Genomic DNA, 22,350 nt, shown 5'->3' with positions numbered 1-22,350 from the left:
GAACTCCCTCTGCCAAGGTCAGGAGAGCTCTGTGGGGAAGAGACACTCAGCCCCGGCCAAAGCGAGGCCTCCAAGTGGCTCTTCAGCCAGACGAGACTTTGAACTCATTTCCTCCTTCGGATGAATTTCCTCCTTCCTGGGAAGATTGTTTACCAGGGCAGGGAGAGTTTATAGCAGGCTTTTCTGCAGGAGGGCAGAGCCAGGGCAGAACCAGGAGGACCTGGCCCACACACGGTGCCCACGAGCCACTGGGTCCCTGTCACAGTTCGAGAACCCACCTGGGAGGCCCCAGCCCCTCCGAGAACCAGCAGGCTGGCCTCGCTCAGCAGCGGGTCCGGGGGACTGACGGGCTGGGTCAGGGACCCAAAGCACCAGCGGGAACATCTGGCCTTCTCCACCGAAGCAGGGAAGCGGGAGCCCTGAGCCCTCAGGTACGTTTCCAACAGCACGAAAAGAGCCAAACTTCGGGGTCCACGTGACTGAAAGAAAGGAAAAGGAAAGTGGGGTGGGCGGAAGAGGAAGGAGCAGGGCGGGCAGGCCAGGGAACGATGGCCGGCATCGCAGGCTCCTTTCCTCCGGCGGAGGGGCCCCTCACCACTCATTCATTCTTTCATCTCCTCATTCAAAAAACACAACTGAGCATCAATCAACAGCCACACCAATATTTAAAGGATGAACGAAAAAGGTCCCAACTCTCATTTTTCTATGAACAAAATGATCTGGAAAGTCACAACAAAGCTGCGTGGTCTCGAGAGATCTTGTAGCTGTGTGATATCAGGTGCACCCCTACCCTTCACTGAACCTCAGTTTTCTGATCTGTAAGGTGGGAGTGAGAGTCCGGCTGTCCTCTGTTGATCCCTGTAGTTCTCCGTCTAGACATCCAGGCTAGCAGTCACAAAAAACACATAAAATAGCATGTATTATGTGCCAGGCTCTGGGCTGTGTGCTTGCTATGGAATAACACATTTAATCCTCATGTGACCTCTACGAGGTAGGCACCGTTATCACTCCCAGTTTGCAGATGGGGCACGAAGGCACAGAGAGATTAAATAGCTTGCCTGAGCAGTGTGGCTGCAAAATGTACATTCCCCGACACTAGGCAGCGCTGCGTCCCCAGTGCAGGCGACTCAAAACCTGTGGCTGGAAGAGAACTGGTGGAAAGCTACCCTTCCAGATGATTCATTCCGTAAGCATTACCTGAGCACTTCCTGCATGTCAGTTAAACAAGGATACAATGATTAACGCGACAGGATTTAAAAAAAAAAAAAAAAAAAAAAAAGGTATGGGGGTGCCCAGGTGGCTCAGTCGGTGAAGTATCTGGCTTGGTTTTGGTTCAGGTCATGATCTCAGGGTCCTGAGAACTTCAGCGAGGAGTCTGCTTGTCCCTCTCCCTCTGCTCCAGCCCCCAAGCCCCCACTCTGTTTCTGTCTCTGTCTCTGTCTCTCTCTCTCTCTCATAAACAAAATCTTAAAACAGGTATGGCTCTAGCCATCAAGTAAAAAACAATTTGCACAGGTAGTAACTTCAGAACACTTCCGACATGTACCATAAAGGAGATAGGAGTCAGGACAGACTTCTTGGAGATTAAATTTGTGGAGGAATGCTAGTGGGAGGAAGAGGACAGGGAGGTAAGCATTTGGCACACTGCAGACTCTAAGAGAAGGGGGAGAGGCAGTCCTGCATGGAGAGGGCAGGAGTGGGCACTGGGAGGAGAGGGCAGCAAGGTACTCAGGCCCACCCGGGACGAGCAAATTGTGGAGTGGAGTTTGGTTCTACCCAGTGTTTGCTCTGTCTGTCCGCTCCAGTGCATTGGCCAGCTCCCCGTTCAGGCTGGCCACAGCCTACCCAACGCCATGCCAGGCCTCCCAATTTAGAAGGGCAGGTCTCCTCTGAGGTCAGGCAGCTGCCACTGGGGTTCTGTCTTATGGTCATCGTTTATACCCTGTCTCTATACACCTCCATGTGTACACACGGCCCCTGCCACGGCCTTCCAGTAGGAATTTGGAAGCCTGAAGAGCCGAGGGTTATGTCCTGGAGTGCGGGATGCTGGAAGCCATGGCTTGCCAATGTGTGCTTGGGCTAGGCCGTTACTGGGCAGTTCCACACCGGGTGAGACCCGCCTGTCCGCTTCTGCTGGGCAAGCCTGGCACAGCTTCCCGGACCAGCCTGGAGTCCTACAGCAGAGGCCTTGTGGAAAGGGCAGACTCTTCTATGATTGGTACCAATCTCTTGCTTTGGGAGGTCCCAGGAAACAGAAGTGGGAAGGCCAAGGTCTGCTTCCCAAGTGCGTAGCCTGGGGAGACAAAGATGTAGAAGTCATGGAAAGAGAACTACTTTGGAGTTCGAATCCTATCTCTGGCTTTTTCTTGCTGTATTACGTTGGGCAAGTTACCTCACCTGTCTGGTGATATAAGTGTGGTTGAAAATGGGAAAATCCTTGTGTATCAGTACTCTTCTGGCTGCAAATGATAACAACAAAAACAAAAACAAAAAAATTCAAACCAGGCCAACAAATAAAGGACCAATATTGGCTCACATAATGGAGAAGTCCCACGAGCCGCTGGCAGGCAAGGCTGGATCTAGGGGCTAAATGACATCCCCAGGACTCTGACCATCTCTGGGATTCTTGCTTCCATGTTGCTTTATTCTCAGGCAAGGTGTCCCAGCCCCCACAGTGGCAGGTACCATCACCATCTGTAGTTCTAAGTCATCTCAAGTCAGCTACCCCAGCAGAGAGGCAGATCCTCTTCCTTGACAAGTCCATCAAGAGCCCTGGGAGGGCTGTGATCTTCTCAGCATGGGTGGCCTGCCCACCTCTGTGACCAAGAAAAGGAGTTAGGCCTAGGCCACGTGGTCACACTTGGAACCAGGAATGGGACCATCCCTAGTCAATTGCCTGGTAGGAATCAGAGGAAGGGAGTTTGGTGCCTGAAGGAAAATTAGGGTGAGGAACAGGAAAAGGGGGCATGGGTGCTGGAAAGATGACCCAAGCAGCAGGTGTCTACCACAGTCTGGCTCCAAGCATCCCTCCTTCATTTAATCACAGTTACTAAAGTTATGGATGGCAATATTGCATCAGCCACTCCACTTGTATGACCTTGGACAAATCACTTAATCTCTTTAAGCCCCTCACCAGTAAGGAAGTCAATAAAAGAATCTGCCTCACAATACTGTTGAGAAGATTAAGCGGAAGGACTCGGGGCTCAAAACTGGCCAACAAACAGTATTAAAACTTACTAGAATCATCACTGTGATTATTATTAAGATTATTTCTCCTTCAGAGATGTCTGGATCCCACATGTCCCTGGGAAAGATTTAGCTCCTCAAACCTTTCCAAAACCCCATTGACGTCATTATGGAGGCGGCCATCATGTTAATCAAAGAGGCCAAGACCCAGCTCTCTCTGATGGAAAGGAATAGAATTGCCCACGGGGTCTTAGGTGAATTTCGTCATGCTTGACCTGCTGAAGTGATTCAGATAGGCCAACAGCAGGCCATGGCTCAGGGGATGAACCCAGACGCTCCAGGCAGTCCTGTCCTGATAGAATAGCCCTCTCTGGTGACACACAGCCAGACTCTCAGCAAAGAGACATTCTGGTGGCACAAACTGGCCCCTCCGGCTAGTGTACCCAAAGACGCCTAGCAGCCTGAGATCACCCCATGCCGTTGGGGAGGGGAAGGGCTGCATGTTGGGCCAGACACCTCCTCCTTTCTCCTGCTGCTCCCTCAGGGCTTGGAGGAACCCATTCCCGATCCAGAGCATCCTTTTCTCCCATTCTGGGGGGATTTCTGCCTCCTTGGGAGGTACGGTGGAGGGCAGAGGGGCATCCCCAAGCAGAGTACAAGGGGGCCTACTCGCCGAACTACTGTCACTTACGGAGCATTTCCCCCGTGGCAGGTGGTGTGCGTGGGGTGTATTCTCGAATATAATTTTTACTAAATTAGGGATTGTGATGGCCACATACAGGTAAGGAAACCAAGCTGAGAGGACTGTAGCTCCAGGACAGAACCCAGATGGGGTTCCAAAGACCGCCATTCAACCACCATATGCTATAGATTCGAAATCGCCAGGCCCGATGGGGCCTCTGCAGATCTGAAGGTACCAATATGGCAAGAGCTGCCGTTGACTGGGTGTCTCCCCAGTGCCGGGCACTGAGCAAGGCTCCCTCGGATGACAATCCAGTCAGGCGAATTTGGAACAAAGTCTAAGGACAGGCGGCTGAGCCCTGCTAAACCAAGGGGCTGGTGGTTCTGCCCCTAAGGGGCACGCAGGCTGCCGGGAGGAAAAGGAAGGGCAGGGTGATAGGAACCCTCTCTTGTCCGAGAGAAGGCTTCCTTCTCCACCACCAACGGTTGAACCAAACCCAGGCAGGCTTAAGCTCAGGAAAGGGAACACCAGAGCTCATGTCCACCTTGGGCTGAGATGGGCAACACCCAAATTAGAGTTGGACAAACTAAGGCCTAGGGCCAAATTCAGAGCCCCCCGTTTTTATAAATAAAAGTTTTATTAGAACATAGCCACATTCATTCATTTGCAAACGGCTACTCCAGCTTTCCCGCTGCAATGGCAGAGTTGAAGGGCTGTGACTGAGAACGTATGGCCCAGAAAACCCGAAATATTTCCCCTTGTCCTTTGCGGAAAGCTGCCCAGCCCTAGTCTAGAGGAGTCGGACACTGTGGTTAAGAATGTGGGCTCCTGGGCTCCTCTCTGGGATCTCTCTCTTCCTCTGCCTCTCACCAGCTGTGACCTGACGCTCTGTGCCTCAGTGTCCCCGAATTCCTCATTAAGCTGCTGAGGATTAAATCAGTTAAAATAAGGAAGTCTCAGAGCGGCAGCTAGTACCTGTGGTCTTTTTGTCTTATTCTGGGAAACATCCCAGGAACTTGGGGAGTAAGCAACCTCAGAATCCTGTGCCTCCCACACCTTCTTGCATCTCCTGCTGTGTGACCTCGCACAGCCCAGTAATTCTAACACTGGCCAGAGCTGGAGGAAACCATTAAAACCATAAATAAAATTAAAATAGGGCATAATGGAAATAACGGGCTTATTTCCTTCTGAAATAAATGTCACTGGCACAATGCTTTCGACCCACCGTCCTTATTGTTTACAGATTTATTTGGAGTTTCTATGTGTCTGTATTGGTGACAGGATCAATAATTGCCTATAAATACTGGGGGTTTACAAGATGGACCATTAAGGGAAGGAAAGGCAGCCTCTGGTTCCTCAGATTTCGAGGTCAGAATTCAGGATGGCTAGCGGCAACCCGGTCTGGGCAGCATCCCGCACGCCTCCTGGGAATCTCAGCAGCCCCCGACTCCCGTGTGCGTGTGGGTGTGCCCACGTGCTAGTGCATGTGTGTCTGTCAATGTGTCTGCCGCTCTCAATCTTTTAGGGTCTCTGCTTCTTTTTCGTTCTGTCCTGTCCCTCTACCTCGATCTCCTCTACGTGCTGAGTGTCTCCCTCAGGGTCTGTGGCCCCCTCTGCAGCGGCCACCTCCCACCCTGCTGCATGCAGAATCCATCCCTTGCCAGGAATCCTGCCTGCGTGGGGGCAAGGTCGGGTGGGGTGTGGACACAGAGAGAAGCCCATGGACAGAGCAGGGAGCGCCCCCCCCCCCCGCCTTTGGAGACAACACTTAGTCCACGGAATTTCCGGGGATGATGAAAACAGCCGGAGCTTGCATTTAGCCTGAAGAGACTACTTGGATTCTGAAGTCTGAGCCCATCCCCTGGACAGAATTCACTTTGGAGAACACTGTGGGGCAGGGAGAAAAGAAGAAACCACTTAGATGGCGGGAGCATCTGTGGTGTGTTTGGGGCCTTTTCTCCCTTAGTTTCTTTCCCAGACAGAAAGCCACTTGCTTCTATCTGAGGACACTTAGTGCCCACCTACTGTGTGCCTTGGTGCTAGCATCAGGGACATGCACGAAGGCCCTCAGAAGCCACTGCCTTGGGAGAAAGCTGGCCCCTGAATTAGGCTGACCTGAAGCATGACAGGGCACCTCAATGGAGAAATTCCTTAATGGAGGAGCTGGGGTCAGTGAAGGCTTCTTGGAGGAGGTGCTGCCTTCTCCACACTGAGCTGAGGTTTTATCGCTGGCCCTATTTAGTTCTTCCTGAGGCCCCCTCATCACCCTCAGAACAAAGCCCAAGGTCATTCCATTAGCCCAGTCCTTACAGGCTAATGTATAATTAGCCTAATGTATAATTAGCCTAATGTATAATTAGCCTAATGAATAGTCCATTTCCCTCTTCACTTTGGTCTCAACCATCAGAGTTTCAGGTTCTGCCTTTCCTCTGAGCCTCTGCACATGCTGTTCCTCTGCCCCGAACACTTTCCAGAACTCCAACTGTCCAGACGCCACTTCCTCCAGGAAGTCTACTCTGACAGCCCCCTGGCCAGGAGGTTCCCTGAAGGAAGCCCAGCCCGAGCCCTCATCCCACTGCACCATCACCATCCGTGTATCTTTTGCCCTCACATTGTGCATTTCCGGAAGGTGAGAACCTTATTGGCTCTCTGCTCTGTTTCAGGCCTCCAGCATTGTGATGGCACAGGAAATGTAGAGTGAATGATTGAGTTCGATTTTTTTAATATTTTTTTATTTTTTTATAAACATATAATGTATTATTAGCCCCAGGGGTACAGGTCTGTGAATCACCAGGTTTACACACTTCACAGCACTCACCATAGCACATACCCTCCCCAATGTCCATAACCCCACCACCCTCTCCCTACCCCCCTACCCCCGGCAACCCTCAGTTTGTTTTGTGAGATTAAGAGTCTCTTATGGTTTGTCTCCCTCCCTATCCCATCTTGTTTCATTTATTCTTTTCCTAACCCCAAACCCCCCACGTTGCATCTCTACTTCCTCATATCAGGGAGATCATGTGATAGTTGTCTTTCTCTGATTGATTTATTTGCTAAGCATAATACCCTCTATTTCCATCCACGTTGTCGCAAATGGCAAGATTTCATTTCTTTTGATGGCTGCATAGTATTCTATTGTGTATATATATACCACATCTTCTTTATTCATTCATCTGTTGATGGACATCTAGGTTCTTTCCATAGTTTGGCTATAGTGGACATTGCTGCTATAAACATTCAGGTGCACGTGCCCCTTCGGATCACTACTTTTGTATCTTTAGGGTAAATACCCAGTAGTGCAATTGCTGGGTCATAGGGTAGCTCTATTTTCAACTTTTTGAGGAACCTCCATGCTGTTTTCCAGAGTGGCTGCACCAGCTTGCATTCCCACCAACAGTGTGGAGGGTTCCCCTTTCTCCGCATCCTCGCCAGCATCTGTCATTTCCTGACTTGTTAATTTTAGCCATTCTGACTGGTGTGAGGTGGTATCTCATTGTGGTTTTGATTTGTATTTCTCTGATGCCGAGTGATGTGGAGCAATTTTTCATGTGTCTGTTGGCCATCTGGATGTCTTCTTTGCAGAAATGTCTGTTCATGTCCTCTGCCCATTTCTTGATTGGATTATTTGTTCTTTGGGTGTTGAGTTTAATAAGCTCTTTATAGATTTTTGGATACTAGCCCTTTATCTGATATGTCGTTTGCAAATATCTTCTCCCGTTCTGTCAGCTGTCTTTTGGTTTTGTTAGCTGTTTCCTTTGCTGCGCAAAAGCTTTTGATTTTGATGAAGTCCCAATAGTTCACTTTTGCCCTTGCTTCCCTTGCCTTTGGCAATGTTCCTAGGAAGAAGTTGCTGCGGCTGAGGCCGAAGAGGTTGCTGCCTGTGTTCTCCTCAAGGATTTTGATGGATTCCTTTCTCACATTGAGGTCCTTCATCCATTTTGAGTCTATTTTTGTGTGTGGTGTAAGGAAATGGTCCAATTTCATTTTTCTGCATGTGACTTCCAATTTTCCCAACACCATTTGTTGAAGAGGCTGTCTTTTTTCCATTGGACATTCTTTCCTGCTTTGTCGAAGATTAGTTGACATAGAGTTGAGGGTCTATTTCTGGGCTCTCTATTCTGTTCCAATGATCTATGTGTCTGTTTTTGTGCCAGTACCATACTGTTTTGATGATGACAACTTTGGAATAGAGCTTGAAGTCTGGAATTGTGATGCCACCAACTTTGGCTTTCTTTTTCAATATTCCTTTGGCTATTCGAGGTCTTTTCTGGTTCCATATAAATTTTAGGATTATTTGTTAAGTTGGATTTTTTTTTTAAGATATCACAGAGATTCCCCAATAACTTGTGACCAAGAAGACTCATTGTCTTCAGACCTGCTCAGCTCATGACCTTGGGCTGTCTCAGATTTGTCTCCAAGTCCCCCTGGCCCTGAGAAGTCCCCACTCTAAGGATAACACATCTCACGTGCCAGCCCCAAGACGCTGGGCGGAAAGTGTCTGAGCCCTCTTCTGCTGCTCTTCGCCAGAAAAGGTTCTGTGCTGACTTCATTTTTTCTGCCGTGGTTGGGGGTCACAGAGTAGCTGCCCAAATGCTCATCTGTGCCACCCCTGCCCCGAAGTTTCCATTGCTCCCATGAAGGAAAACGTGAGCCCTCACAGCCTGGAGATAAGACCCTTCCTTGATGTAGAATTATCCTTTGAGTTCCAGCTAAAGTACCTACTTTGAGTCAAGCCTTACTCCTAGGCACACGGAACTCCCTCAGACCCAGTGCCCTTCCTTGTTGGAATCCGGTGAGCGTGGCTCAGCCTCAGGCCTGCCAGACGCCATTCGGTCACCTCCCTGCTGTCCGCAGCCGGTGGTGTGGCTGTCAGCTCTGCCCCCACAGCTGTGAGACCGCTCACCCACCCCCTCCAGGCCTCGGTGTCCTCCTTGGAGAAAGGGAGACAGTAGGATCCAACCCATGGGGTTGCCAGGGGATTCGGCAAGATATATGTGTAAAATTCTTAGCCTAACTCCAGCTGCAAGGTAAGCACTCAATAAGGGGTAGCTGGTTTAATCATTTTCTTGATAATTTATTATTTTTATTATTAGCAGAAAAGTGAGTTTGGGGTTCTGCTCTGGAACTCAGGCGGTCCTTCGAGGTGTGGCTCTGGGCAGAGAGTAGGAAACCTGATAGCCAGCAGGTGCTAGAAAGGCTGAAGGGCCAAAGCCAATAGGAGGGCAGCTGGCCCGCTATGGTTGTTGCTAATCACAACCCGATTTCTCCAAGCTCGGGATCGGGCCTCCGGTTCACGCCTCCTTAGAAACAAGCTGCCGCATGGAGAACACAGTTGAACCTGTGGCTTATGCCCAAGTCAGGGAAAATGCAGAGCGTGTTCATGGAGCTCTTTTCATTTCAGCTGTGGCTTAGGGCTGATTCAGAAGTGACCGTCGGCTAAGCCTGGATCCTTATGATGAGCTAGGAAACAGCTTCTGAATTCTGTCTTTCCAAGGACAAAGGGCTGCTTGGGTGAGGACCTGAGGCCAAGGAGCAGTGACCCGAGGCCAAGGAGCAGTTGCCCTAGAGGATGAGTCCTGGAAGAGCAATGCCCATACAGAACAGCATGTGCAAAACTGGCGAGGGAGAGAGCCTCACTCGGGGCTGCTCTGAGCATCTGGAGCAGAAGGAGGAGTGGGGACCGCAGATGATGAGGGCGGCAAGGTCCATCTCATGCCAGCGTTTAAATCATGTGAGGCCTTATAAGCACATGAGATACTTTGGCCTGTATCCTAAGGGCCTTAGGGACCAGAGACCAGACTTAAGCAGGAGAAATACCTATTTATTTCTTCATCAAGGTGCTTTCCTCCACCCTCCTAGCCTGGAAAGAGAGTAATCCGCCCTCCATTCATCTTGGCTCTGGGACAGATCATGGCTGAGCTCAAAGGCACCTGAGTAGAGAAGACTCCAGGAAACAGGAAGAAGCTCTCTTATAGGACCATTAAGAAATGTCACAAACAAACAGGCTGTGATGGCATTTTAGTTTCGTTGGAAGAGCAAACATCCGGATAGGAATCCTGGCAAGGTGTGCTAGCAGGAAGCAGCAGGGGTGAATGGGTCTTGCCCACAGGGAGGAGGGCTGGGGTGGATGTCATCAGCTAGCAAAGTCCTTGTAGACAGGCGGCCTCCCTGCCTGACACCCCTTTCAGGACAAGTAGATGGCATCACCCTCATCTTATAGAGGAGGAAGCCGGGGTCCAGAGAGGTGTGCCCCAAAACACACAAGAACTGAGTGACGAGTGCAGGTCTCTCTGATGGACCTGAAGTCCGTCCTCTTTCCTGACATCACTGCTCCTTCCTCCCCGACCCTCTCAAGACCAAGGCCATGAGCACTGCCCCATGCTCAGCCTGGCATTTTCATCCTCTGGCAGGATGTTAGAGTAGCTGAGAAAGGGGCTCCAGCAGCCCCAGACTCACAGATGTCCAACTTAGAGTCACCGGGAAAAAACAGCTTCTCTACCCCCCCCACTCCCACCCCTTATCCCCCCATCTCCCCACCCCCCAGTTTCCAAGATCTGTCCAAGGAAAAACTCTGATTGGCCTTGCTTGGGTCCCATGCCCCCTTCTAAACCAACCATAGAGAAATCACCTTGTTACCAGCTCCTCTTGACAGGATGGAGGGCCATGATGGGGGTCCCCTCATCCAGGACCACAGGTAGGCATTAGCCCTGATTTGGGGGTTCAGGAAAAGCTTCCCAGAGGAAGCAACTTCTACACTGAGACGTGAAGTATAAGTAGAAGTGTTCCAAGCAAAGAGACAGACAGGGAGCAACAGGACAAAGGTTCAGAGATGCCCTGAGCATGTCTTTTGTTTGTTTGTTTGTTTGTTTAAGATTTTATTTATTTGACAGAGAGTACAAGCAGTGGGAGCAGCAGTGCGAGAGGGAGAAGCAGGCTCCCTGCTGAGCAGGGAGTCCGATGTGGGCTCGATCCCAGGACCCTGGGATCATGACAGGAGCCGAAGGCAGACTGAGCCACCCAGGCATGTCTTGCTCACAGCCCTATCCCCCGTCTCATACACAGCCTGCCTTCCTGTGATTGCTCAGAGACTGCTTCAGAAATTAAATCCACAAGTTGCTGTATGGCCTTAGACAAGTCAATTGCCCTCTCTGAACTTCAGCTTCCTTCTCTACACAGTCATTTCATTGCCCTAACCTTTCAGGACTGTGCAAGAATCCGGTTCATTCAGGCCCCTGATATTCATGGAGCACCACCTCTGTGCTCAGCCTTGTACAGGGCCTGCAGGAAACCAGGCCTGCCATGGAAAAGGAAAGCATGCTTGCGGCTTACGCACAGAGCCAGACATGCAGCCAGAAATCCCAAGGGGTCCAAGGGGAGGGGCAGGACAAAGGGAGAGAGGCTCAGGACAGTGAGGGAGGACCATGGGTTCTGCCTTCCCCACCCTACTCCTCCAGCTCCATCCCCTCCTTTCCACCCTCCAGCCTCCCACCACCGCCAGCCCTGTGACCACATACTACCCTGGGGCCATCATATGTGTGCAAGGACAGTCAGACCTTTCTCCCCATGCCTTTGCCCCACAGCTCCGTAACCTGAATAACAGGTTGTGACAGACGTTCTCGCAGGAACAAGTAAGGAAGAAACTTTTGAGTTTGGGTGGTTACGGATGGAATTCTTGCCCCACCCCGAATACCGGTCCCAAGTGCCTTCCTCCCTCCCTCTCCACCCCCAGCAGACCCGGTCCCAGAGCCCAGGACTGTGGAGCTAGAGCCTCCTGAGCACCCATGGGCTGGCAGGGTGAGCTGGCCAGGTGAGCGGGCGGGGAGCTCAGGAGACTGAAGAGCCCTGCAGGTGCTGAGGGGACGGTTGGGGACTCAGCCAGGAGGGACATCAGACTCACCGCTCTCCCCACCCCCAAGCCCTGAAGCCAGAATCCATGCTTGGCATGGGCAGGACAGCGAGAAGCTAGCCCCCTGCCCAGGTATGCGTCCCAGCCTCTATCTCTGTCCCATCTCTCTTGTCTCTCTCTGAATGGCACTTTTTCTCCCTCTGAGCCTGGGTAAATGCATGTCCTGAGTATTTGCTCTTCCCTCTGCTCCTTTATGTGTTTTCCTCCTCTGTCCCTGTCTTGTTCTTTCTCTTTGTGTCCCTCTCTCTATCTCTGCCGTCCCCTCAGCCCCTCGTCCTTTGTCTCTCCGAGTTCCGTCTCCCGCCTGCTCTCTATGAATATCAACGTGTATCTCGTCACCTGTGCGTCCCCAACCACTTGACCCAGTTCCCATCCTTCCATCCTGTCTGGCCCCCAGCTCTCCTGGGTCCCCACACATGCGGATCCCACGGAACGTCCTTCAGCATCATCTGGGGGCCTGGGCTCCCAGACTGTAGGTCAGATTCCAGGAATACTCAAAAGCATAATATACTCTCGTATCGAAAAAGAGTGGGGGGTGGGTGAGGTGATCATTTGAATTTCAGGAAGTTAAAGTTCTATAAAACCTCTGTGGGTGGAGTCAGGCACGGGCTCACCTCTCTCACCCAGAAGGACCTAACCGAAGGACCTAACCGGCAGGTCTGAGTGGGTGGGAACATTTTCATACTTATCAAAAGGAAATGTAGATTTGCCCTTGCTTTTGTTTAAATATCAGGGAGTGACCCAGGGAACTGCTTGAATGGCCTCCTGTCTCTTATCTGGGTCCTTGACGGTAGGGCTTTGGAGACCAAGTTTGTTGGGATGGATTCTTAGGATAAAGAAGATTCTGGAGTAGGAAGGGGGCAAGAAAAGTCGTGGGAGCAATTCCTTGCAGTCAGAGCCGCTCCAGCTGGCTGTGGGGGTTCAGAGACTTAGAACAGTTACCACCAGCCTTTCCCTCCCCTAGGTTTCTAGATACCCCCTGGGGGTCTTCACAGCTGCTGAGTCACTGGGAACTGCCCAGCACCTGGGGGGTGACACAGGTGAAAGCTGGGGCCTGGGGATCAAGAAGGCAGGGAACTCCAGTTTCAACTCTCCTCTGGGACAAAGGGCCCTGGCAGTGGGACCCTGTGGGGATTGGGCAGTGGAGACCTGCTCCAAATTCTGGCTGTGACCCTTACCAGCTGAATAACCCTGGGCTTAACCATGGCAAGTCTTGGCTTACCTACCCTTAAAATGGGGGTGTGCGAGGACGAAAGGAGATAACTGCGTATATAGCACCTGCGCAAACTCACCCGTAATGTGAGCGTTCTCGTTACTCTTCCCCTTGGCACTTTGGCAGAAATCACTCGAGCTGCTGTTTCCTGATGGTTTTGCTGGAGCCAGCTAGCTCAATGTCTCTCAGCTGGCTGGAGGGACGGAAGGATGGATGGATGGATGGAAGGATGGACGGATGGACGGATGGAAAGATGGATGGAGGGTGGAAGGATGGACGGATGGAAAGATGGACAGATGGAGGGTGGAAGGATGGACGGATGGAAAGATGGACAAATGGAGGGTGGAAGGATGGACAGATGGAAGGGTGGAAGGATGGATGGATGGATGGATGGATGAATAAATCAATCCTCCAAGAGACAGTGGCTGGCAGACTACAACTTCCTCTACCTGCCAATCTCTGCACTCAAAAAAGACGTGTTGAATAGAATATAAAATCCTAGGGGCAAAAGTGAAGGAGAGGTGGAGGCAGAGAGTGAACAGAAGACAGATGGTGAGGAACCAAACCGAAAGTCAGTGATCTCCTCAGTCAGAGATACTCATCCCTGATCATCTACCTTATTCATTTTCAGACCCCAGGTGCCAGTTTCCAATTTGATTTCCTTCTCTCCACAGGCTAACACTGACCCCAAGCTGCTCCTCACCTGAACAAGATGAGAAGATCAGGTAGGGGCCACGTTCCAAGGATTCAAAGTCTCAAGGTCTGATACTGATTTAGGAATCATTTTTTCTATCAGGAGTGCAGCCAGTCCCTGGACTCAGAGCTTGTTTGGCATCCCATGCTCTCAAATATTCAGACCAGACTAACTCTAGGAGGAAACCCATCCAGGGGTAAGCCTGAAAGAGAGGAAAAGGCAACTTGCTGCCCATAGGCTGAAGGGCCAGATAAGCTTTGCCATCATGGCCCCACCAGGCTGGGATCACAGGGACTGTCCCTATTTTGGAGATACCTAACCCTGGAAGGAAGTGAGGGCTCAAGGAGGGCTGTTCTAGAAACTTCATACCACGGGGCTGGGCACAAGGAGCAGCCTTTGCCTTCTCATCCATGTTCTCATGCTTTACCCTCTGTACAGATAGGGAGACTGAGGCACCAAGGAAGAAATGGACAATTCATTTATATTCCCAAATAGCTGTGAGGAAGTTCAGAGCACAAGTTTTAGAGTCAGCGCACTTCCCTTCCCTTCAAACGCCACGTCTGAGCCAACTGACCACCTCCCTGAGCCTGTTTCCTCATCTGCAAAATGGTAATGATCAGTAGCATCCAACACGTACATTTACTGTGAGGATGAACTGACATAACTATGTACGTGAAAGCTGTTGGCCCACTGCCTCCAACAAAAGTCTCTATCATGTGAGCTGATGCCCAGGGAGAATTCTGGGTGCCTCCAGCCACACTGGGGCCCAGAAGATGAGGGACCCTCCACAGCCCTGAACCGTACCCCACAGGATCCAGGGGCCTTCTCCACCCCTAGTAGCGAGAGGCTAACACAAGACCCCAGAGCTGAATTCAGGGCCACACGGAGGTCAGGGATGGACCTAGAGAGTGTGGCTTGATGGCAATGGGGCCACCAGAGTCCCTGAGCTAGGAGGTGTAGTGGCACCTGCCTTTGGCCCTCATGGGAGAGTGGGGGAAGGGAGTGAGACTGGGAGCTCTGGGGGTCTGCCCTGGGTGGGGGTTTGCTCCCCACTGGTGCAGAAGCAGTCAGGCTGTGAGGCCAGGGAAGCCACGGCAGCAAGGCCGGTGTATGTTCCTATAGATAGTATTGTGTGATTATTTGTGGCAGCTTTCAGGAGGAGTGATGGAAAATGTGAAGGACCAGCTCTAGCCCCAAGCCACCTTGGAAGCTGCCTACTAGAGACAACTATCCCATCGCTCCCAGCGAGCTGTGGGCTCGGAAGCAAGGCTGTTGAACCATGTCCACCCTTGACTGAGGCACTCCTGCCCAGAGAGGCTGAGCTTTGGCCCGAGGTCATACAGCGGCACTGGCTATCCAGAGCACTGCCACAGCCTTCCTGACTCCTGTGGCGGGGCTCCCCGAGCGGGCTATCTGCTGCAGAACCTGCCTCCTGCTTTGCTGCCACACACTTGGGCCTCATCCCAGGGTGCTGGATAAGAGTGCAGATTCCTGGGCCTCACCCCTCAAGAGTCTGTCTCTGGGTGGCTACGTGGAGCCCAGGAAGGCTCATTTCTAACTTTTTCTCCCAGTAGACCCACTTGGGGAAATGTGGCCACGTCACCTTGCAGCACGGTCTCACCATTTGATCACTGCATGGACTCGCACATAGTCCCACCACGCGGTCCCCTGACCTGGTCCAAGGTGTGGGCCTCAGTCTGGTGGGGTCTCGTGACATGGTCTCACTGTGGGGATTCGGTAAGGACTCACAAGGAGCCTTGCTATGTGGCCTTGTGATGGGGCTTCACGGCAGGATCTCCTTGCTCTGCAGGTGTGCTCCGACTCCTGGCCCTCATCTTTGCCCTGGTCTCCACATGGATCTTTTTTCGCAGCTTCATCAGCTTAAACATGAAAACTATCCATCTGTCCCGCTGGCTGGGTGAGTGGGGCTCACTGCTGGGGCAGGGACTGTGGACCAGGACGGAGCCAAAGATAGTCCTCCCTCCATCTGTGGGTGACTCAGGAGACAGCCAGACATGGCAGAGTTTGGGCTGCCTTTGGGACTCCAGCCTTGGGGGGGGTGGAGCCTGCCAGGAAGCCTGGAGCCCATGGGGAAACAGAGAAGTGTTCCAAGACCCTGGCCAAACATGTGCCTGCATCAAGGGCCATTTTGGAAATGTGATTCCAAGAAAAATGGACAGAGGGAGGAAGAAAAGAAGGAAGGAAGGGAGGAGGGAAGGGAGGAAGCCAAGAGACACAAAACTGAGCATTGAGTGGTATCTAGCCACGGCTGCTCTCGCCTCTTCCTGAAACACTCTTCACACAGATGTCCCTCTTCTCCAACTTGAGGTCTCTGCTCAAATATGACCTCCTCAGAGAGGCCTTCCCCAACAACCCCAGCTGCAGCCGTGACACCTCCCTCTACTTTAGCCCCTATGTCAGCCTATTTCCTTGAGAGCTTCACCATCATCCATTAATAGGGTGTTTATTTGTCTACTTGGTTGTTTTCGATCACCATCCCCTAGAATGTAACCTTCCTGAAGGCAAGGATTTTATCCTGTGTGCATCCATTTCTCTAGCACTCAGTGCAGGGCAGATGCTCAGTAAACATTTGATGAATGAAAGAAAAATGAATGGATGGATGGATGAATGATGAATGGGTGGACTGATGGAAGGTGGATGGAAGGATGGGTGAATGGATGGATATGTAGGTGGATGGATGGACAGGTGGATGGATGGATAGTGGATGCATGGATGGATAGATGAATGATGGATAGATGGTTGATGGATGGGTGGATTGGTAGATGGTGGGTGGAGGGATGGATGGATGGATAGATTATGAATGGGTGGACAGATGTATAGATGGATGGATGGTGGGTAGGTGGGTAATGGATGGGTGGATGGATGAATGATGAAAGGGTGGATAGATGGGTAGATGGATGGTTGGATGGCAGATGGGTGGCTGGATGGATGGATGGGTAGATGGGTGGATGAGTGGATGATGGATGGGTGAATGAATGATGTCTGGGTGGATGATGGATGAGTAATGGATACCAGTTGCTTACATGAATAACCTCATATAATCTACACAAATGGCCCCATGAGGTGATCCATGGTGTGGTTGTGGAGTGGACTCATACACGACTTCGCGGTGTGGTTTTATGTGTAGTCTAAGAAAGGAGAAGCTCAGGGAGCTTCAGGGAGATGAAGAAAGTTGCCCAAATTTCCCCTATAGAGGTCAGCAGGAATGGGAGCCCAAGTCTCCCAGGTCCAAATCCTTTCAAAGGAAGGAAGGAAAGGAAAGGGATTTATGCATCCTTATTTGTCCTCCTTGGATTTAGGGAATGACCTCCACTGACCTGGTCAGTAACCTCTAGCAGGGCAGGCTAGCTCACAACTTCACAGCAATGAGAAGCCAGTCACCACACAGAGGAGTCTCTGAGATGCCACACCTTGTCCACTTCTGGTCAGGTGTGGCTCACACCCACATCAGGATGAATTGTATAAACCCATGTAGGCCACCATGTCCCCGGCCCCAGGGCAGTGCTTTTACAGAGATGGACTTGGCTGTGTGGACAGCCTGGGAAGAGATGGGCCCAGGTCAGTGTAGGAGGCTCTGAGCAGAAGTGGAGCTCAGGGATGTCCTCTAAAGGAGAGAGCCCCAGCCTGAAGTGAGAAAGAGGACAGGGTTTGAAAGTACACCCCAGAACTGAAGTCTGATAATCAACACCTCTAACCAACATGGAGTAATTATTCTGTGTTAGGTCCCAGGGACCCCAAAATGAGAAACATGTGGCCCCCACTCATGGTCTGAGTCAGAAAGACAAACAGACTTAATTACAGAATATACAAAAACAAAAGTGATGATCCAGGGTCTCAAGAAATACTTACGGTGACAGGACAGGTAACCAGTGGGAAAGTGGCCATTGAAAACCATGAATGCTCAGCTGCGGAAAGGGGTAATCACTTTCTTCAGAGGTTCCTACCCTGGCTTCATACACCCCCCCCACCTTATTATTTAATGCACTAATAAAGAAGCACATAGATTATTGTAGCACAAATTTATGTTTTAATATTTTATTATTATATTGATGTATAATTGGTTTCCATTCTAATCTATTTTATTTTATGCATTTAATAACGTGCTCTGTTAGAGTAGGAAGTGCTGTGTGTGTGTGTGTGAGTGAAGGGGTGGCAGTGGAAGGTGAGGGAGGGCTCCCTGACAGGGTGGGACTTCTAGAGTTCACCTCAACATCCCCCACAGAAGGAGAACGCTTGGCCGGGCCAGTACCACTCTCCAGCCTCCAGCAGGGGGCGCCCAAAGCACTTTCTCGCTAACCAGATTGTGTCTTCTCTCCAGCAGATTTGGACACCAAGAAGGTTGGTGAGTATCACCCCAGCCCTGCCTTTGCCTTAGAGTGAGATTTTCCAGGGCTGCTCCTCCCAGCCCTGCAGGCCCTAGAAAAATCTTGGTGCCCAGAATCTGCCCGGCTCTCTCCTCCCATGGCCCCAAGGTGCCTTCTGAAGCCCCCCCAGCCCTGTAGCAGTAGTGGCCTCCTCTCAGCCATTCAGACTGATGGAGATGGCTCAGCTCTCCCTTCCCTAGCAACCCCACCCTGCAGTCTGGATTGCCTCCCTAGTCACAGCCCCTGGCCCTGCACAGCAACCTCCCCTCTCTGACCCCCACTGAGCCAGAGCCCTGAAGATGGGTGTTGTGCTTCTTATCGTGCAGCGACCAGAGGCTTGGGTCACAGTTCCTGCTCCAGAGTACCCAGGGCCATATGGGGCACTCCAGGTGTCCCCAGAAGCATATAGAAGGGGGTGCTGGTTGTCTTTTAGGGTAGAAGTGCCCAGTGTGCCAAGAGAGATGGGGCAGAGTGGTCCGGCCTCCGGGAGGGCTACCCCCTTCCAACGGGATGAGATCAGAGAAGCCATTAGGGAGGGAATGGCAAAGGCCTGGAGGCAGTAATGTGGGGGGCTGCAAGAGAGACCATGGCTGGAAAGTCAGGCACTGGAAAGTGGGAATGCTGAGGCCTCCAATGTTGGATACTGCAGCCGTCCAAGCAGGGCTTCAGCGAAAGACCACAGCTCCCAAAGTGTGGAGAGGGGGGAAGGGACGGACAGTTATGATGATAATGATGATGATAGTACAGTGATGGAGGGCCTACTATGTTCTGTGTTCAGAGCGTTCCAGGTATCTCATGCAATCCTCACCACCTCGGGTAGGCTCTCTAATTATACCCATTTTATAGGTGGGCACACTGAAGCTCAGAGAAGTGAAATCTCTTGGCCAAGGCAACACAGATGTACACAGTGGAGCAGGAGTTCAACTCTAGGCTAGCCCAGAGTCCACCGTCTCAACGCTCCTTTCAGGAGGCAACATCTCCAAGCCCCCCTTCTCCCACCCTAACGTAATAGTGACAGAAGAGGGTTGTAGTTCCAGGAGGAGAATTTTGAATGAGAAGGGCATGGGGGCCCCCGTGCACTGTGGGGTTACAGAGAGCAAAGACCATATGGATCAACACCAACCATTCACCCACACTTGCAACTCCATTGACCTGAGCCTCCTGAGTCCTATTCTGGAGTAGACACAGAGTAGCACAGCATCTCGGTACAAACACACACTCAGGCATCATCTGCTGGGGCATGACAGATCTGGGCACACACGCTGCCTCCCCCCCGCCGGCTCTCCTGGTCGACATTGATGGTTAAGCCCCTTAATAGCGGCTCCACTGACAGTTCCGAGAAGACCTATCCGACAGCCCTGATCTAAACCAACTCCTTCATTTTATAGCTGGCAAAGGTAAAGGGAGAGATTTCTGGCAAGTCACACTGAAGATTATTCAAGAGCAGCCCACATTTCCTGACTGCTCCCCTGCCCCCTGCCCCCATGCTCTGTTTCACACCGTCAGCAACAGCACTAGGGGTTCCCAGAAGGCTTGGAGTCTCAGGGTTTGAGGCAGCTGGTGGGGGCAGCCCCCCAGCCCAAATCCAGAAGGCAAATCCCTGCCTCCCAGTGGCTGAGCCCCCTGGACGTCATCCCCTTCAGCCAGTAGCTGGACCGTAAAAGCTGGATGGTCAGAAAATCAATTCTGGAAAAGCCTGCTTAAGCCAGCTTGTTGACATCAGGTTTATCAGACTTAGCTGCAGTTGATTAGGCTCTGGGCAAACTCTACAGTGGGGTCCAGGGCCTGGAACAATCCCTCCAGCATCAGTAAGAATGTCTGGTCTCAGGAGTTACCTGGCCTTTCCATGAGGGGACAGGGCACCAGAGGTGAGGGCCCAAGGCTCACAGGAGAGTAGGACCCCTCCCCAGCCTCATCCTCAGCCTTCATGCCCACCTTTCGGCAGGTGCTAGGCCTCCTGAGAAGGGCCCTCTTCAGAAGGTGGAGCAGGGGAGTCAGGTCCCCATGTCCCCAGCTCTCTTTGACCAGTGCCACCGGCCTAGACACCCACTCTGCCCTTAACAGCCCCTTGTGGGAGTCTCGGCACCTGGCGCTCATTCTGGTGACAGTGTCCTGGTTTGAGCTCTGGTTATACCCATCAGGTGGGTTTATTGAGTCTCGGAGCAGGAGGCAGGGCAGAGAGCCCACCATAGGCATTCCACTCAGGCCTCCAGGGCCGCCTGCTTGGCTGGAGTACCCGGGAGTGGGCTTGCACATTGGGTTGTGTCCCCCCGAGAGGGGCACTTTTCCCTGAGGCACAGAAAGGCTCCCTAGAGGCTGGCAAGATCCTCAGAACCCTGATGGCATCCTTTCTCCCAGCTTGGAGCCCAGCCCTGCCCAACCACCTATCGTTCATTCAGTGAATGTTTATTGAGTGCCTACTGTGTGCCAGGCCCTAGAGTGCCAGACACAGGAGTTCCCGGCACGATTTAATAAGATAATAAATGTAAAGTGCTTGCCACAGTGCTTAGCACACAGCAAGCCCCAGGCGGCTGCCAGCTTGTCTCAGGAAGCCTGGGGGTCTGCTCCAAGCCCGTGCTGCCATAGCTCGACGGGGCGCGGGACAGGGGCTGGAGGACACAGGATGCCCGATCATGGCTTTCCCTTTGCAGGTGAACCTTCTCTAATTCCGTGTTTACCCAGCCTCCCTAATGGTACTTTCCAAACTGTCAGGTGGTGTTAAAAAAAAAAAAAAAAAAAAAAAAAACCAGCAACAGCAGGGATTAATATAAATGAGAGCCTGCCGGGCTGAAAACAGGTGACAGAGATCCCCGCTCACAAAGAGTCCGTTGTGTTTGGGGGTCCCAGATACATCTCCCGCCTCTCTCCAGCCTCTGGGGCTGGCCGTGGGAGGGCCACCGGGAGAGGACATGGGTCTGAATCAGAGTCAGGCGCTGAGCTGGAGCTAGAGCTGTCGTGGAAACCCTGAAAATAAACTCGAGGGTGGTCAGACACACAGGTGTCCTGGGTCTTCGGTGGGGAGGGCTGGAGGCGTCCTGCGCATGCGTAAAGGGGCAAACCGCCCCCCCCCCCCGCCCCCAGGCCTCAGATGGTCAGCAAAGGTGCCTTGGGGAGGAGGCCTCTCTCAGGGTCCGGAGCCTGTCCCAGGCCGCTCCCCTGCTTCCTCCCGAGCCCCTTGCCACGCTGCGACCACCAAGGTTGGTCTGTTCCCTCCACAGAGGTCGCGAGGACCAAGTGCGGCCTCAGCAAGCCCTGCCCGGACAATTTCTTTGCCTTTAAAATCAGCAGCGGAGCCGCTAACGTCGTGGGTCCCACCATGTGCTTCGAAAACCTTGTGTAAGTTTCTTGCGTTCCCTTTCTTTTCACGGGTTCCTTCGCCAATTCGAAGGCTGCAAGGGCGGGCGCTGAGACGGGCCCACACCTTGCACTGGCTTGGTTTTCCTCTGGGTGGATGAGTCACAAATAACAGTAATCCAGACAGCTTTCCCATCCGCCAGCACCTTGCTAAATGCTTCCCGGCTTCCTCTCATTCAATCCCCCAACCTACCCTGGGGGGTGGGGGTGGGGGGGTTGCAATTAACCCCTTTGCAAAGATGAGGAAATGGAGGTTCAGAAGCCATTACCCAGCTGACCCGTGGCAGAGTCTGGATTTGAACTCTTGAGCTTGTCTGCCTGACAGCAAGGTCCTGGGCTTCCTCTAAAGGGGAATGCCTCTGGGTAGAGCTCAGAATCAAGATTCAGACCTCAAAGTTCAGATGGAGCAGGTGCGGGGGCTTCCATCCAGGTGCAGGACAAAGATTATGTACCCATTATCCAAACCAGATGGTAAAGGCTCTGGGGCACTAAGTTTATCCTGTCAAAGGGGCCAGGGACTGGTGGTGTATGTATTTATGTATGTATGTATTTTTCTTTATTTAAATGTAATTTAATTTGACATATACTGTATTATTTTTTAGGTAGAATTTAGTGATTCATCAGTGGCATGGAACACCCAGTGCTCATTACACCACGTGCCCTCCTTCATGCCCATCACCCAGTTACCCCATTCTCCCACCCAACTCCCCTCCAGCAACCCTCAGTTGGTTTCCTATGATTAAGAATCTCTTATGGCTTGCCTCCCTCTCTATTTTCATCTTATTTTACTTCCTTCCCTTCCCCATGTTCATCTGTTTTCTTAAATTCCACATATGAGTGAAATCATATGGTATTTGTCTTTGACTTATTTCACTTAGCATAATACCCTCTAGTTCCATCCGCATCATCACAAATGGCAAGATTTCATTC

The 22,350-nt window shown here is 51.8% G+C and overlaps 1 protein-coding gene across 1 annotated transcript in view; it reads left to right on the top strand.

Moving 5' to 3' along the window:
* Positions 1 to 11,633: 11,633 nt before the first annotated feature.
* The window catches only part of FAM3D (FAM3 metabolism regulating signaling molecule D), a 28,440-nt gene continuing 17,723 nt past the window's right edge, over positions 11,634 to 22,350 (top strand). The window contains exons 1-5 of the mRNA XM_032868537.1: positions 11,634 to 11,846; positions 13,662 to 13,712; positions 15,492 to 15,599; positions 18,021 to 18,044; positions 21,285 to 21,402. Coding sequence (XP_032724428.1) covers positions 13,700 to 13,712; positions 15,492 to 15,599; positions 18,021 to 18,044; positions 21,285 to 21,402 — 263 coding nt within the window. The 5' untranslated portion in view covers positions 11,634 to 11,846; positions 13,662 to 13,699. The remainder of the gene's footprint in view (positions 11,847 to 13,661; positions 13,713 to 15,491; positions 15,600 to 18,020; positions 18,045 to 21,284; positions 21,403 to 22,350) is intronic.

This window comes from Lontra canadensis, unplaced genomic scaffold, assembly GCF_010015895.1.
Source record: "Lontra canadensis isolate GAN:19392208 unplaced genomic scaffold, GSC_riverotter_1.0 scaffold35, whole genome shotgun sequence".
In the NCBI taxonomy this organism is placed as follows: domain Eukaryota; kingdom Metazoa; phylum Chordata; class Mammalia; order Carnivora; family Mustelidae; genus Lontra; species Lontra canadensis.
This window is presented reverse-complemented; position numbering and strand designations above follow the sequence as displayed.